This window comes from Nipponia nippon, unplaced genomic scaffold, assembly GCF_047370975.1.
Source record: "Nipponia nippon isolate SJK-2023a ecotype South Korea unplaced genomic scaffold, ASM4737097v1 scaffold_2, whole genome shotgun sequence".
In the NCBI taxonomy this organism is placed as follows: Eukaryota; Metazoa; Chordata; class Aves; order Pelecaniformes; family Threskiornithidae; genus Nipponia; species Nipponia nippon.
In genome coordinates this window covers 38,865,700-38,883,773 of record NW_028262336.1, presented here as the reverse complement: position 1 = coordinate 38,883,773, position 18,074 = coordinate 38,865,700, and the positions used below count along the sequence as shown (strand labels likewise).

At 41.0% G+C, this 18,074-nt stretch overlaps 1 protein-coding gene across 3 annotated transcripts in view; it reads right to left on the bottom strand.

Annotated features, from left to right (window-relative positions):
- SRPX (sushi repeat containing protein X-linked) overlaps positions 1-18,074 on the bottom strand; it is a 44,698-nt gene that overhangs the window by 5,512 nt on the left and 21,112 nt on the right. The window contains exons 2-6 of one of the 3 annotated variants that reach the window (XM_087757405.1): positions 15,502-15,561; positions 8,877-9,068; positions 8,083-8,259; positions 2,289-2,415; positions 181-302 (exon numbers count right to left, since the gene is read on the bottom strand). In XM_087757405.1, coding sequence (XP_087613531.1) covers positions 181-302; positions 2,289-2,415; positions 8,083-8,259; positions 8,877-9,068; positions 15,502-15,561 — 678 coding nt within the window. Of the gene's footprint in view, positions 1-180; positions 303-2,288; positions 2,416-8,082; positions 8,260-8,876; positions 9,069-15,299; positions 15,452-15,501; positions 15,562-18,074 lie in introns of those variants that run through there. The other 2 variants (XM_087757408.1, XM_087757406.1) reach the window with 2 other exon arrangements.

Below are 18,074 nucleotides of genomic sequence, written 5' to 3'. Positions count from 1 at the left end.
TGCAGGCCTGGCCCCCAGGGTCTTGAGCAAGACGGCCTTCTCCCTTATGGCATCAACATACAGTTTATATACACATACATATGCAGACAAATATAGAAATGAGGACATTTCTCAAAAAATTGCCTAGTAAGCCAGATGCAAATCAGTGACTGTATTTATAGGATAAAACATCATTCTTACCTCTGACTTTAACAAGAAATTTGCAAGTGCCTTTGTTTTCAGCTCTGTCATACACAGTATATTGGATTTTGTGGTCGCCTTCTGGAAAATGTGACCCTGGTGGCAGGCCTTTCAAAATAACACTAAAACAGGAGATAAAACAGGACAGACATTCATAAATTCACCGGTGTTTTTTTACTGACAATGCTGTAAAAGCCTGAAGAGTGACGTTTGTGGAATGCTAAGATTGTCTGGCTGCACTGCATGACTGAAGACTGAGAGTAAGCAAAGGAAGAAGCTGGGCAGAGGCAACCACAGTATTTAAACTTGCTACCAACAGCCCACCCTGGAGTCGTACAAAAGGGTCCCACCCTGCCAAGACAAGGAAGGCGGCGTGGGCAGGGCCTGCTCGCTTCCTATAAGACAATCCACAGAGTAGTCGACCATCACGTCATTCCCAAAGGAACTTGAGCTTCCTTTTCCTTAACATACGGAAAAGTCAAGATTGATCCTCCCTCATTTTGTATCGTGAACAATCCACTGTCAGGGCCGCAGCATAACCCAGAGCCAGTGGAAGAAAGTGTAAGAAAACTTCCAGCCTCTTACAATGGGGACGTACCCCATCTGGCTGCTCTGCACTGCTCCTATGATTATACTACTCTACAAAAATGGAATAGAAAGCGAGATTTATTGTCACAGCAGAAGGGTGTGGTGATCCACAGCAGCGTTTTCACCTGGAACTTGTTCCTACCCTGCAAATGTGTCAGGAGAATTCAGACGTGTTAACCGTATCCTCAGTACTGAAGCAGTGAGGTTGAGCGTGTTCCACGTAATGGGAAAGCTTACATACTCACGGGACTGCAGGACCCAGTGCATTTAAGGAAAGCACCATACACTCCATAAAACATCACAGTTTAGCAAGATTTTATAAAACTAGATCTATGGAAAAGCTTCTACAGATTCAACAGCAAGCCTCGTCAGAGCTGGGAACAGTTACTCATATGACAAAGTCTACATGGGATATTCCCCATTTTCTATTGCCTGCCAGACATTATTTTATCAAAAAGACTTTGGAATTTCTTTATTGTGACACTTTCCAGAATTTTTATTTTATCACGCTTAATTTTTTTTGATGCTGTTAATTGCCATAGAATTATCACATTAGACCTTAGCAGCAATATTGGTTTTAATTGTGTAATGAATTCCTTCTGATTATTTAAACTGTAACAATAAAAAGGCAATGTCACAGTATCTTTCAACAGCTTTTTTGTATTGGCATAGAACTGTAAACATCTTTAAGCTTACAACTTTGAGATTTTAAGCTTAACTAGCCCACTAATATAGAGTTAAAAGATGTAACTTGCTTAATGAAAAAAGCAGATTTTCTATACTCTTTCCATTACAATAATCTAGACAGACTGCTATAAATCCTGCATGATAAAGATGGGAAAATCAGAGACAGTGATACCATCACAACTGCACCTTGCTCTTCTGGAAAATGTGACTGTGAAACATAAAAGTTGACAAGGAAATTTTGAAGAAAGCGTTAAGTTTAAATCCAATGTTTAAAGCTCCCTAAGTTTCAAATGAGAGGCATTACTTTACAAATAATTGCAGAACACTGTGACATCAGTACTCAGCATTACTTCAGGAAGGAGCCTAAAGATGATTGCGGATATTGTTTTGTGACACAATTCACCTTGGTTTTTTTTAAGACAGTCAAAATTGCCTCTGCTGCTACCTCCAATGCACTATTATCTTTTCATTGTGATGTATAAAAAGTGACTTGCTGTAAGAAAACTTCTTGTATATGAGAAAAGACCCACAAAGAAGCTCTGGAAAATTTCACAGGTGCAATCAAAATGCTATTGTCATTTATTCCATCAGCTCTAAAATAACCACAACAATCTGCTACTCCTCTACATGTCAGGTCCTGAAGAATTCAAGTTGTTAATTTTTAATTTTTCAATTAAACATGCAATTCTTCACAGGCCGTTGACGTGTATAAATAAGCGTCTTGGATGAATTAAGGGGCAAGGGTACCTGGCCACCCTCATGAGCTGAATTACTAACCAAGGACCCCAGGAATAAAAAGGAGAAAATGCAAACATTTACAGATTTGCACCTACTCTGTCAGAATCCCGTCAGCAGTATCCCGTCCCTCCGGGGTGTCCCAGAACACTCTGGCCGTCAACTTGTTGGGCTCCGCGGTTTTCTCCTTCACGCTCGGGCACTGGATTCTTGGAGGTTCCGTATCTGTTGAAATAAACGTCACAGAAATGGGCACGTGTGCATGTGTTACAGCTACACATTTTCTTCACAGCTCTTGCCCTGTTGTCAGCATAATTCGGGACCGCCTTCAGCTTGCCTCCTCAACACTGGAGCCGTCCCAGCCAAGGCAGGTGGAGCCTGTACTTCTCGCCTTTTTGTAAGAGATGACAATGATCAGTCCCCACCCCAATGTAAAAAACTAATTAAAAAGTAGTTATCGTAACTTTCTTTATCTAGTCCCCAGTTAAAAAGCAATGTCTACAAATCGACTGTATTTAGCTTTGAATTCTATGGAGGGATACCCAAGATTGTACCTGAGGAGCCTGACCCTTCTGTTTATCTGCTCTGCGTCTCTTTGTTCATCTGTGCAGTGGATATTGTGATTAAGAACATTTGTAAAGCACACTGAACATAAATCTCTCTCCATATGATAACTTTGCGTGTTACTGTTAAATTCTTGGTTATTTTTTCTTGAAGCAATGGCAAAAAGAGAAACAGCAGAAGATTGAAAAAATTGTCATTTTGCAGGGAATTGCTGCTGCATTTGATTTTTTTCAAGTAATTCTTATAATAATGCCTTGCAGGTAATACAGAACAAAAAGTAGACCAGGTAAATTTTGAAAGCTTGTTTAACTGCTACTAGAATATTGTGACTACTATTCAGGAGTAAAGGGAACAGTGGCAATGGTAAAAGACCCTGATGGAGGACCAAGGTGATGCACAGCTACTCATCTTCAGCTGCTTCCGTTACCAATCCTGCCAGCGTAGCAGAAATAACAGAGGTGAACCAAGTCCAAACACCATCACAATCATTAATTTAAAAAAAATTAAAAAAAAAAATCTAATAAGTCTCAGGGTTTTTTTTTACTATTGCTTGGGTTATACCCCAAATGAAGTATAAATCCATAGAGTCATATACCAGTTTTAAAAATGAACACAGAGACAGGATTGGTCTTTATCTGCAAATAGAAAGCAATCCCTTAAGTGCTGCTTAAATTTAAAGGGTGGCAGGCCTTGTCTTTTCATTTGCAGGGCAAACACAAAAAGTACAATCTGGATTTCTTTCAAAAAAATAGCAATGAAAAAAGGTTTAGGTCTTTACGAAGCATCAAATATACAAAATAATTTCATAGACCCTCATATTCTACAAGCACCACACAATATTTTCTACTGGTTTAACTAGGGCAAGTGCAGCCCTGCTATAGCCCCTTCAAACTCTTAATGGTATTCCAAGAACCTGAGACTCTTGAAAACTCCTTATCTCTATTTCTTCTGTAAGTTTTCCTCCAACCCCAGACACCGCAGCTTTATGAGGCGTTTCTATAGGAAGAGCTCCTGTCAATTTTGCACAGGAGGGAGCAGGGGAGGCACAGGCAAGTAAGTCTCATACCAAAGTTACTCAGAAAACATGAGGAATATTGCAAACTGCCTTACACAAGTGCTTATTTTTGTGGGTTTTTTTGTAAATAAACAATGAAAAAAAAAAATCTTCCTATAGTATTAGGAGGATAACCATTGATTTCTTTGTAGCTCCTACTAGAAGGTGAAGCTAGCAAGAGTGGGTTCCCACTGCAGGGAGCAGAGCAATCACAAATGAACAGCAGAATCCACTGAACAGCTTTTGAAGCTTCCTGTACTTTACAAGAACACTCTTCACGAAAGATACATAAGGCACTTAGTTTTTCTTTATGGCTTCTTTAACTTTTTCACTTTTTGAGTTCTTTCACTCCTCCTTCCCTCATCTGCTGCAGTACGCAAGCGAGCAGGATTTTCAAGCATCCACTCTGGCTGTAGGAAGCACTTTGTCTCCTTTCCTCATGTTTCTTGTTCACTCCTTTATTTTTAAAGTACCTTCCCATTGCGTGTGGAAATGTGCTCACATCACAGCCAGCGAGAGCCCTGCCCTCCTCTACAAAACTACGTTCGTTGCTCTCGGTAAGCCGCCAGCGTAGCTGAATTAGGGTAGGAAGTGCCCCCGTCTCACCAAGGCTGCTTCTGGCTCTGCTTAGTTTACTGTGGCGACAGCTCACCACTGTGCTATGGACGGTATAAATTTATTCCAGCGTTACGTTTATTTAAAGACAGAACAGCATTTAAGGACCCAGTGTTTTAAGCACTTAATTAATCAGAAGGCTCATTACGCTATTTAGCGCAGAGAAGACTGGTTGGTATGAACTGGCTTGGACTTCCACATTGTAAAGATAATACAGTTACTGTGGGAACCAACTCACCAAGCACCCAGGGGCCAGGCAGCCTTTTTAGCTGCACTTACTTAAAAATTCCTGGAAAGGATATTTTCTTTGGTTATTTCAGCTGCTTCTTAGCATTCAGCAGGCACTAAATGAACCTCACCAGAATAACTCTGCTTTGAAACAGACCAAGAGAAAGCAGCTGTCTCCCAAAGAGGCTCTTTAACTGCAGTGGACACTGGGATGTGTTAAACCAAACCGCTCAGGTCTTTTTCCTCGTGCCCTTGTACAAAGTTGCAGCCAATCTACAGCATATTAAGCACCTTGGCCACAGCTTGGCAGAAGGAAGACAGGTCTAAAAAAACCCAACCCATTTAAATGCAGAGAAGGTGACCAGAGAACATCCAGGCAAATGCACAAGTGACAAAACTGAAATACAACCCTCTCAAAAAAAACCTTTAATAACATGTATGACATGAGCAAGGTGCCCACCCGCAGGTTAGAAAATTAAACTGGTTCCAAAGCAAACCCCAATGGAGGAACCCACAAGACTGCTGACTGCTGGGGAGGTGTTATCAGAGGGAAAAAACATCCTGTAAGCGCCAGATTGTCAGACTCTCTCACTTAGTATTCCTGGCCAGAGCTGCAGCCAGGACACGCTGCAAGGTGGCTGACCCTGTACAGCTGGTCTTACGCTTTTACTACAGTGTCATTGCTGAAAGACTAATGACAAGCCAAGCAGATTTGTTTAAGCTGTTTAGCAGGGTTACGTATTAAATGGGTGAATCTCGCCTGCAAGGTTTACATCATGGGCAGGGAAACTGAGTTTTCATAAAAAAATTTGGCGCTGTTCAGCCACTACTTCCCTTACATTCTTGTAAGTTGTCGCTTTTCTTGGCTGCTCGGCAGCAGCGACTGGTCCTCTGGCTCCATGCTGGGAAGTGGCATTACAGACATCGCATCAGGAGGTCAGCAGTGGAATAACGAATTCTAAAGCTGTCGAACTTTGTGGAGAAAAATGCTAAGTTTTCAAATAGATTTTAATTTTATTTTATTTTTAAAAAACATGCTTCTGGGAGTGGCCATATTAACAACATCAACAAAATTTAAAGAGCTTGTTAATTGCCTTTCTCATAGTTTCTTAAAGGCTTATGTTCATTTGCTTGTGAATTTGGGATGACAAGAGGAAAGAAACAGAGGGATTGTACTGAATGCCCACTGCTTGCTTATTCAAGAGTCAGTATGGGACAGGTAAATGGTCTGCTGCTACATAAACATGCTGTTATTACTGATGACATTAAACGATGGCTGGAAGTTAATTCAAAACATTAGTCTGTGTCAAAAGCATAAAGAGATGAAGAGACTGGAAATCATAAAAGTGGGAAAGAAAAACATTGCTCTGTTCTCCCCACCCCCTCCACAAGGCATTGCTCTGTATTTCAAAACATCCATTATCAGGACCTGTATAATTAATGACTCAGAGTGCAGAGCTTGTTTCAGACATAGGTAGTTGGAAGCTGTTAGTTAACTACCTATCAAGACAGTCTTAGGATGTGACGAAAGGATGACTTAGCACGGTGACAGCCATTTACCGCAACCTCTGTTACACAATCAGCAGGAAAATGAAACCTTTGTAGAGGAAAAGAAGGTGACATTTTTCAATCTTCTCGAGGAAAATACCTATTTCAATCTATGTTACAGTGCATTAAGGATATAATGGAAACATTATTCAAGTGAGTATTGGCATTTTTAGCTAACTGATAACCAAAAGCAGCTGTATGTTGATCTTTTTTAGTCATAGTTATTTCAGCAACATGAAGGATATCCTTCCTCTTATAGGAGGGGGACAGACAGTGTGCTTTGTTAGGACAGAATACTTACTGTCTGTAAGGGCTTCCATAAGTAAAACATACCTAATTTTCTTTAATACAAAAACAAAAAAAAAATCTTTTTCCCCCCTTTTAATGAATACCTGTTTCAGCAATGATGTTGGCCCGATGCCTTTCTTACGTGGATCTTCACTACCTCACTGTGAACCCCAAGTAGTTTTGTGCAAAAATGCTAAGCAGTGCAACTGCAGTACAAAAAGGTAGAGGAAAGCCCCTTGTTTTCAAGAGGATTATAAATTCAGGTCCACAGTAATTTTGCCATACTTGATGCTAATAGCTGCGGTGTCCCCAGGTCATTTCCCTAACTATTTGCAAGGACATGAACTTTACCAGCCCATGCCTATGATCACATGTGACATCCCTACAGTGCACAGTGCAACTAATAGCTTGTATGCCAAAGTAACAAATAAAACAGTTTCTTTGCCTTTGGATTTCATCACTTCCCTCACCCAAATTTTACTCCTCAGCTGAAAGTGAGGAAGAACATCTATTCAGCCAGTTCTCTCCTGGCCACTGGTAAGCTTTCATAGGCTGCAGTTCACTGATGACTTTTCTTTAATGACTGAATTACAGTAAGGGATGTGTATTCAGTTGCACAACACCAAGTAACAGGAAACCTGGACAAAATTCTACAAGTATCAGGCCACAGTGGAGAGACTCCAAAGCCATTTGCTAACCTAGACTGAGCCACAGGCATTCTGAGGAAAACCAAGTCATCATACACAAAAAAACACTGAGCATAAATACTCTACCACCCACAAGCTTAAATTACTGGTAGCCAATTCAAATGGCAAAAAAAATACTTTCATTTGTGGACAGCTGCTGAACCTTTTATCAGAGACTTCCCAGAAACAAAAGCAGCAGCTGAGGCTTCACTATCTGCTGAAATCTCATTAGTAGGAAGGAAAGTTAAATCTCAGTATTTGTTTATCTCTCTTTTGATTTGATATGTATATGTATATAAAAAGAATTATTCCAGCTGAGGTTCCCGAGAGACTGCTGACTATGTAATGAAAATTGCTGGCATAACTAATGTAAACTAGGCTGAAATTTAGTCTAGCTCACTGCAACCATGCTGGTAACTACAAACCATTCATATTCCCTGGATATATTTGGAGACTGTGACCCCAAGAAACAAAAGCAACAGGGGAGGTCAGACAAAAGGTTTAGTTTCAAACCTGTTTTATCATTAAATTGCAGAGAGCAGGACAGACTCCAGCACAAAGAACATGCTAGAAGAGCAGCATGGTAATTGCAGACTACCAACGCGTCAGCCAGGAGATCAGCAAAGGCTATTATAAGCATTGTAAAGAACTGACCATTTAAACCAGCCTCATCTTTAATAAAGTGATAACACTTGGAGCTGAGAGCATGTGTGTAAGGAAGACGGTCACTTGGGACTGAAATTACTCAGTGACAGTGCACTGTATCCCTCAGAAAACTGTTCTCTGCTTCGCCAAAAGGGACAGTTGCTTTTTTACCCCAGGAACTGGATAAAAGAGCATTTTGGAATTCATTTGGAGGACTCGGGCACCAGCAGGTACCTCAAGATGCAGACCAACCATCCTACTTACCAACACAGGACGCTGGCCGGCCGCTCCAAACTTTGTTGTCCATGCATGTTACTATACGGTCGCCTTTCAGCTGGTATCCCGGTGAACAGTAGTACTCGCACCTCGAGCCAAAGTAGGCACCATCTAAGCACTTGAAGCCCCCATTGGTCGGCATGGACAGGGTGGGGCAGCGCTTTTCTGGAATGGAAAACAAAGACTTCTGGAAGCCTGTTATCCCCCTTTAGAGTCATGTGAATATGGGGTATTACACAGAAATAAAGGCACAGCTAGCAAACGACAAGTGGGAGAAAGTTATGTTCAACATGAGGCTTTTCACACTGTTCTTATGAGCTGCATGTCAAATTTAACTTTACATACACAGCGGTGGCCTAATGCAATATTTATATGAAAAAAAGGTGACAAGTATCTATTCCTCTCTTCTCAGAAAATGTTTTACTGCAAGACCCCATTTAGACACCCGATACAAATTGTGTTGCGTCAGCTTACAAAATCCAAAATGGGCAATCTTTTAAAGCAGCTTTACGGCTCTGTCATAAAACTATTCCCACAAATCGAAATCCCACACTCATACAACATTTCCTATCTGCCAAGAATATTTGTACCACTCATGATACTTATCATGCCATGTACCACTGTAAGATCCTCAGCAATAAGCCAATCTACATATCCAAGTATATTGTCAATGTTTAAAATACAAATAACAATCCAAAGAACACTGTTTCAAAGGCAGGTAGAGTTTATTGTCTGCTGAATCTGCAGTGCAAGCCGCACGCACAGATTCTGTAGATACTTACGTTTGCACAGCACTTTCCCAGACCAGCGTTTGCTTGACTGACAAATTAGCTGCTGAGGGCCATGCAGTTCGTAGCCTTTTTGACAGCGAATATCACATCTTGTCCCCAATACATTCTTGTAATATTCCCCTTGAGGTGTCCTGCAGTTTGCATAACCATGTTTCACCTTAATGGGGGAGCACCATGGTGTTTCTAGCACAGAGAACAAAAACCCACACATAGTACTTCGCAAAACGTAAAAGGTCAGACACAAATATAAAATCACTTTCTTTATTCAAGGTCACAGAGAAGAAATGGAAAAAAAGTCTGATTTAAAAAGCCACCAAAGTGGAGAAGTAACAGCGCAGCAAGGTGCACTAAGTCTTATACATCAGAAGGTCAGCCCTTCAAAGACTGGCAGCTCTTTTTTATTACAAACATTAAAGATTGTAGCCATTAGATGGGGGGTGGTTGGGGGGGGTGGTCGGGGGGGTGGTCTATGTTTTTTTGTCCACGGAATAAGTGTGCCACCATGTGGACAGTTTGATGACAACTGGACCTTTTTCCCCCCTCTTGTTTTTAAATGGATACATCTAACTTCTCTTTGGTAACAAAAGTTTGCATTAGGTACGCCTTTGGTCTAGCCGTAGTTGTAATCTTGACAACATTTAGCTCTCACTGCCCATTTCAAATAAAAAAATCTTCCGTAATAACTTGTGCAGTAAAGGACATTGCCTTGGCTGAACTCTGTGATAGTTCAAGCTCTCCCACAGTTAGAAAGGATGGACTTACATGATATTGCCAATATGTCAAGCCTGTCTGTACACACCCTCCACGCATCAGAACATCCATTCAGGGCTTAAGTACGGCTTCAGTTTTGCAAAGTTACTTTCCAAGTTAGCACCCAGGATTAAGGCTGAACTGGAACTTGTGAAGTGTGCAAAAACAGCAGGTCCCTCGCTGTTCTCAGCAGTTCTGCTGTGCCAGGCTGAAACATTCAAATACTCTTTATATCGCCAACAAAATAGCCTTCTACCAGCAAATGGGCACAATACCATTGCCATGATTAAATCTGAAGGCAAGTGTCCAATACAACAGACTAAGTGAGGAGCTTTCGAGAAAGATCTGACCTTATTCCTCTCTTTTTGGTAGTAATTTATAGCTTGCAAGTGCAACGTGCATTCGGGCACAATGCATATACTTGACAGCACAAACCCCTGCACTTCCTACTGCCAGACCCTTCAGTGGATGTTCATTCATGAGCATAGTATATAGCACATATTCAGAAAAGGGAGCCCAAGCTGCAGAAATTTAAATCCAGTTCTAAATCTTCTCAAAGGTCTGGACTTCATGTGTTGTACTCTTCACCTCAAAAGATGGGTGGAGGACTACATTTCCCTAATATCATAGAAATGTAGCCTGAAGTATGAGAAGCACCTTCTCGTTGCTCCTGGATGCAGGACAGTGACATGGATGGATCTGCCAAGTCAGAGGAAAGCTGGAATTTGGCTGGGACTTCATGGCTAATGCTCCTACCGAACTCATAGGAAAAAGAGAAACACACATACATAAAACTGACCCTTTAATAACTGGTCAGGGCTACACTTTAAAATACTCAGGATATGGATACTGTCGTCTTGTGAGGATTTAACACCACACTGTGATACTGATGGGTGCACTATCAAATAGAGACTGCCCCTTCCCAGCCAAAGCTTCAAAAATCTGTGTTTAGCTTTCACAACAGGGTTCACCAAGAAAGCTGTGTTTTTTCTGCAGCGGGCAGCTCCTCAGTTGGAGTTTCCTGCACAAGGAGTGACTAAGCTGCCCCCTTCTCAGCTCCAAGATTTGAAAAGGACATATCAAGAGGGAAGAAAGGAGGGATTGCAAGGCAAAAAGAGAAAGATGACAGGTCCTGAAATCCTGTGTGACAATAATGTGTGACATGTGGGCGGTGCATGACAAGACTTTCCAAGTCTGCAAGATAGATGGAAAAAAAACCCAACCAAACAAAACACAAAGTTTTAGCCTTCATCCTTACAAAGTCACAGGAGGCATTTAAAAATAATTTCTAGACCATCTCTGGCAGATGTTCACTTCTAGCTCTTAATTCCTATGGTTATTACATACATTTTTCTATGCAATTTGGATCAGCTCCACACATAAACAAAAATCAATATGGCCTGTTATATGTTTCATACAGAGGATACTTATATTTGGTGTACAATGTCTCTAGGACATATTTACACTTTCCCAATAGAAACTACATTTTGCTGTGCTGGTCCTGAATCAACACAAATAGCATTGGAGGACTAAAATCAGAGACTTTTGTCAAGCTTTTGAGTAGACCAAGAGCACATTTCTCTAGACTAGTCTGTTTCTGAAGCAGTCGTATTGTACTTTACAAACCCTTTACAAAGGTATGTAAGTGCCATTCTTCGCAGCGTCACCCAATACGCAGTAACGAAGGCACGGGAAACGGGCAGACCAGTCTAACAGCACACAGCAGGTTAGGGGCAGAGTGCAGTTCAGCTTTCTGGCTCAGCCACACAATCATCCCATCTCTGTTTTTTTTCCACAATTACTGAATGTCAAATATATCCTCCACTACTTATCTTACAATTATGAAAAAGTAGTTTGGTGGAGAGTGGGGTTTGGTTTGGGGTTTTTTTTTTTAGAACTATTTCCTGTCCTTCACCCTAAGCTATATCCCATAGTTACCAAAAGACATTAAAAAAACCCCCATCAACTTACTTGGGCCACTTTGTTGAGGGGCTGTATCACAGTGTCTTACTTTTTTCATGCTTGCTACGAACCAGATTAAAACTGGGAGAGCAGGTGAGGAGTGTGAGCTAATAGGAAAAGAAGTCAATCAGCTAGTGCTGAAGCGATGAGTGATGGCAGAACCCATCTCTGCAGCGTCCTTAGCTGCCTACCCCACTGCCGCTGGTGCAGTCTCAAGCATCACCTCTGACCACCCTTTGGGGGAAGCCACGCATATTGGATTCACAGAGGTAGCCTCTGTCTCATTCACCTCCTGGAGAAATCCTCCTCCTGAGCTAACAATAGTTTTCCCATAATCTCCCCTTCAGTGGTCTCATCCCAAAATATTTCCAACTTTTCTGTCCCACTTGTTCTTCTCATGGCCTGAGACCCTAAACTTCATCTTTTTTTTTTTAATTCAAAAAAAAAAAAGAAAAGAAAGCTTTTCCCATGTGCTGTAGGGTCTCCTTAACTAAGGAGGAGGCCTCAGTTTTTCTGCAGAAGGGTTTAAACCTGAAATTGCTAAGAGAACACTGACTGAAGGGGCACAACAGGGGAGATGAAGACTGAGGTAGGCTGGGCTTTTGCCCCAGCCACCTAGGTAATCCTTCAGCAAATCAGTTCAAGATATTTATCCCTCAGGTTTTCCACATGTATAAGGTGTAAATACACATGGCCGATTTCCTTTGTAAAAGCTGTTAAGACAAACAGACTTTGCAACATGATCAAGAGGCTAATTAAAAACAAAAAGCAAAGCAGCTGTTTCAGGTATTGCAAATTACCCGCGTTTTTCTTCTAATTTTTGTGGCTTTACAAAAAGGCTTGCCTTGAGTAAACAGCTGCACATGTATTTAAAAAAAAAAAAAAAAGCAGCTAACAGCTAACAAATGCAGTTTAATGCACAAACAGACTACTGAAAAAGAAAAGGCCCCTCCTGTAGCATCGTTGCAGCTACGGTGGTCTACAGAGAGAAACAAAGCAAGGCTCCTAGGGAGGGGTAATACATCTTTTACTGGACCAAATGATATTGTCAGAAAGAAAAACAAAAACAGACGTGCTTTTGGATGCAGATAACTCGAAGAACTTAGGAGGAACATCTGTTTGATCTAAAACATTATGCTTACTCTAGAACTGAATGTGATTAGAAGAAAGCAGGTGAGGCACAGTTTACAAGGGGGCAAATATCTGGGTTTAGACCAACTGATATAATTGACAAAAAAAAAAAAAAAAAAACAAAACTAAAAACAACCCAGCTAATTTGAAAAGCTTATGTGCCTGAAAGCACATCAAACGATACAACAAAGTTTTAGATCAAAGTTTGTTTATTTTTAAGTGAAGGCACATATTGGTTTTCAAAGGCTAAGCAGCTACATAGAGTATTTATGGAATATTAGGGCTGGATGGGCCCCGCGAGGTCACACAAGCTGTTCCCTGCCTCAAGACAAGATCAGCTGTGTTCCTGAAGGCTTTGGGAATAAAAAAAGCTACAGGTTTCCCAGGCACCTCTTCTGGAGCTTCACCATCTGTACTGGGCTCTGTTCACCTAACTGAAATTTGAGTTTCTAGGTACGAGGACCTCTGTAGTGTTTTTCTGTTTAGCAGAAAGTTTGCACCATTCCTTAGCAATACAATAGCCTGCATTATCACTTTGCAGTAAAACATTTCAGAGACTCAGTCCTGTGTTTGAAACCACTGGAAAACAGGCAGCAAGCAGAAATGGCTGAAGCCACAATGTTGCCTCTACAGCTAGGGCTACCATTTGATCATTACAGTATTTGAGAAAACATATTAGGAACGAGGATCATCAGAGCAGTGGCACTAGAGCTGTGATGAACACAAGAACTGCTGTATTTGGGAAGCCCTCCCTCATCAAATATGATCCGAGACAGCCATGCCCAGTGGTAGGAAGAAGAGAATTTTCTAGAGCATCATTTCCCCCAACCCCTCAGTCCTGTTTAAACACCAGCCTCTCGTGAGCATGTCCTTCACAAGCAACATGCAAAGTGACCGGCTGTACTGTTGCTTGCTGGTACACCAGTCAACAGAGCTGAGGGTTCACCAGGGAGGAAGGGAAAAACTCCTTAAAAATGCTGTGGGCACAGGTGGTCTCAGCGATGTTTCTTTGGAAAGCTGAGCAAGTTGAAAAACATCCAGATGAAGACAAAAGGGTTTGGTAGGAAGTCCATTTCCACTGCCTCCCTGCACCAAAACGGCAATGTTTTGTTTGCAGATGCCAAAGAGGACAAATTTGTGTGCTTGCTTGCACTGTTTAGTGAGTATGTGTGCAAAGAAAAAAAACAATGCTGCTACGTGTGTTAACATCAGTTAAGAAAATTCGTTTGGTTATTTGTTACTGGGAAGTTTTATTTGCCGAGCAATGGGCCATACCCAAAATGCTGGACGGCACATATAAGGAGAAGCTCTGAACGTAGCTACTCAGCCCATTTTCCTTTGCTTTGTCTTTCTCCACCCCCTTCCCCCCATACCAACTTAAATAAGTATGCTAATGAAGAGTGAGCCTTTTCTGCTCCAATGCTTTATACTCTTAGATTCACATTGTCTGATCTTCAACGTTTGGCAGTAGCGCTTCCAAACTCAGGGCAGTTTTTAATATCTGCGTGAATGAGTCATTATGTTTCACTTACCCTGGTGACATCTTGGCTGACATGAGTATAATCCATTTTGGATCACCATATAAAAGGAAATTTTACAGAACCCGCATTTTAACTACTTGCCCGCCCTGGCATGAATTGGCATTGACTTATCTTCATGATCTCTGGAATTCTTTTTCTATGTGTCTGCAGAGGGTTACATGTTAAAAGGCAAAGAAAAATGAGTTTACCTAAATAAAGCTTTAGTGAAATATTTCTGCATGTGTTTGAAAGCAAAATTTTATACTGAAGGATTTTACTGGGAGTAACATAAGACAGCAACATAGCCATAGTAGCTGCGCTTTCCTATTTGTTGTTCATAAATGTCTGAATTACTTTATGACTTACCTCTTATAAGGCCCATTGATTCTCTGCAGGGAATCAATGATGTACAACAAGACACCAATGCCCAGTATTTTGAAGTAATCAAAATGATTACATTACAATTCTAGCATGCCCACAGATTAGTTTACTAAAAAGAAACACAGTTACCATTTCAAGTGACAAATTAAATGCTAAGTTTCTTTACTATCTAGGTTTCTGAGGGATTCTGGCAGAGGAGAGGGGTATTGAGACAGAAGTAGACTTTTTAAGAAACTGGGCATAGTAAATGGAAGATTTACTGGTAGTAGCAAAAAACTTCTCAATCTTGCTGAATGGCAAAATCTTCTAGAATATGGAAGAAAACCTGAATTTGCTTTATAAACACACCAGTCCATTCACTCATTCATCCAGCTACGTATTTGTTTTTGGAATGTATACATTCATTCGTTAAACACACTTCACTTGGCATCTCAGGTAGCAGGTTAACCTGAAATGCGAACAATTTTATGGGAGAAAAAAAAAAAGTCATGAAAATCAAGTTCTCTTGCATGTACTTCTATACATTACCATCAGTAGGCCCAGGTTTTGAGTCAGCTTATCATTGATGGTTTTGTTAGGATGTATGAAGAAGAAAGAGAAGCTCTTCCTAGATTTTCATGATTTAACAACCTGATCTTCCAAGAGCAAAGGCAGTGCAAAAGTTACTTACTCAGGTGCATAAAAGAGTGGTGATCAGTACTTGGTCTAATTTCCATTGTTAAAAAAAGTAGAAATCAAATCTTGATCTAAAAATCCATGAGAAAAACCATGGAGCTGGATCACCAAGATTTTATAATCCACGAAAAGAAAAAGAATGAAGCTTTCTCTCAGCAATCAGCTGATCCTCTTTAGCACATAAGCAAAGCATTCACCTTTATATCTATTGCGTGCATACACATCTTCATCATCTTCAAGGGGTGAATATCCCGATCCTACAATACAAAATAGAGAAAAAAAACTGCAGCAAGAAAGGAAATATAAATTAAGAATAAAAGAAAGCTTGCAAAAAGACATGCAAGATTAGGATGCAATAATCTATGCAATGCCATCAGCATGGGCTTCTCTGAAGCTCAGATTCATAGCAGACCCAGTTTATAGTGAATTTGGAAGGGGCAAATTGATTTGATAATCAAGTGAAATAGTAAATCTCTCTCACTGCTCCTAGAGCAATGTTGTGCAATGCCATGTTGCACACGTCAAGTCACAGCTCCTCTGTTATGGAAAGTCCACCCCCCATGAAGTCAATGTATTGAGCAGAGAGAACAGAGGAGGTACAGGTGAAGGGGCACATCAAAGGTTTCACTATAAAGTGGTTCCATAGTGTCAGTGGCTGTTAACAGCCATCAGGCCAAACAGCAGAAGTAAAATGTGCATAACTCAAGAACGACCCTTTTTTACAACCTGTATGGCCTTCATACCAAAAACAAAACATTGAGGTACATTACCTGCAAACACAAGTTACACTCAAATCAAAACCACAGTTTGGTATCAAGCAGTCTTCTGGGGTTGTTCAAAATAGATAGTATAGTTCAGTACTTTTAAAAACCTGTGCAGCAGTTAAAAGCTTAAAATAAAGGTAGAAACTGCTTTATAAAAAGCAGAAACCATTTGGAGCACCACCATTCAAATAATTAATCAATAAAACATGGCAATCACCAAGAAAGCCTTCAAAGTATCCTTAAGCGACATTTACTTAAGATCAGCAGCTTCAGAGCATGAAGTCTAGTCTAAATTCTAGATAAGTCTTCTCCAAGAAGAAAGGCTCATACAAATTTCCCCTCTGAGAAATCTTTCTAAAAACCTTGCATGCAATAGGCAGGTACTAAGGAGGCTCAGCATTACGCTACAGGAGCTTCTCACACATGGTATCTCAAATCACAGCTCTGGGGATATTTCAACACCATTTGCTGAGGTCTGAGACCATGGTCTGTACAAGCTGCTGCTTAAAGTTAGGCTAAATTAAATAATACAGGCACCTCAATAAGCTACTAATTTTATGTGCAAAGCACACAAATTTTCTGCAGAAATCAAACTCAAGAGACGTTAATGGCTAGGATGATTTAGTGTAAGGATAAAAGAGCTGCCAAAACATTTGTCTCCCCAAAATTACTGTCAGCATCTGTCAACAGATTCCACTTATTATAAAAAACAAAATAAACCGCCCAGAAACCAGTGAAACTTTACTTCTTACTCTACCAGCCTCAGGAAAACCTGGGAGAGAAACTCAGCCCACGTTATCTGCAGATGCTGAGGAGTAGCTTTAGTGCATAGGGTCTGTCTACAGAAGCACAGTGCCCTCCACAGCATCAGCAGCAGCATTTCTTGCAAGGGTTCGGACCGCCTAAAGAAGAGACTCTCTGCATATCCCGTGACCCTTCTCGCCGTGTTACTTGCGGGTTGGGCGCTAGCGCCCAGGACCCACGACCAGCCCGCAGCACTCAGCGGCGCCTTCTGGGAACCGCAGGGAAGTGGGAGATGCGTGTGCTCCATGTCAGACCACCATCTTGCACCAATACAGTAGCTATGCGAACCATTTAGGCTCCTGCACATGAAAAATCAAGAGAGTTGTGTTCACGTGTACCATAAAAGTAGTAAAACCCCACAATTCACCTTGGGCCTGATTCAAAGCTTGCTGTTATCACCGGGAATTCCTCCACCAATTTTCAGAAGGCTTGGAGCTGAGACCTTATGAAGTGAACTTCCAAACAGCTTCTCCCCTGAAATAGAGGGCTTTATATAGCGCAGGCTTCCTATCACTTGGGAGCCATTTCTCTGTGTTTTATTTTTGTTGTTGTGGTTGAATTTTTGATACCTAAACACTGACATCTGAAAAACGTCTCAACATAAAACCATTAAACTTTGTTGCATTTGAAGTCTGACCGTATAACATAAAGAGCAAGCTGTGATCCCTGAGGGCTTCATGGAGGCCTTGATATGTAAATTAACACCTCTCTAAACATCAATTATTCTGTCAGAAATTGGGATACTCTTAGCTAATTATTCAGTTTGAGGGTTATGAAACTGTTTTGTCAGTGTTTTCATTCTTAATTGTCCAAGTTTTACTGTGCAGTGACTGTAGCATTTAAATATCAGTAAACATTAGAGCTATGTGAACTCTTACGTGTTTACCTTTCCTTAGGTGAGAAATAATTAAATGCTTTTGAAAGTCTTCTAACAAAAATTGGCCTTAAAGAGCTATTCACTGCTCTTGCCCTGAAACAAGGCTTGGTTCACGGAGCTGACATCTCCCATTTCCAGCTCATTTTCTAGCTTGAAACGAGAAGCAAGTCGGGTTTGTTTCCTAACAAGCTATGTTTCGTTACTGTTAATAACCACAACAGGCCTGGCTTGAGGAACCGCGGGAGAGGTCGCCTTCGCGCTACCCTGGGAGGGTCTCGCTCCCGCTTTTCCGCAGCCTGTTCTCACAGAGAGCCCAATGGCCGAC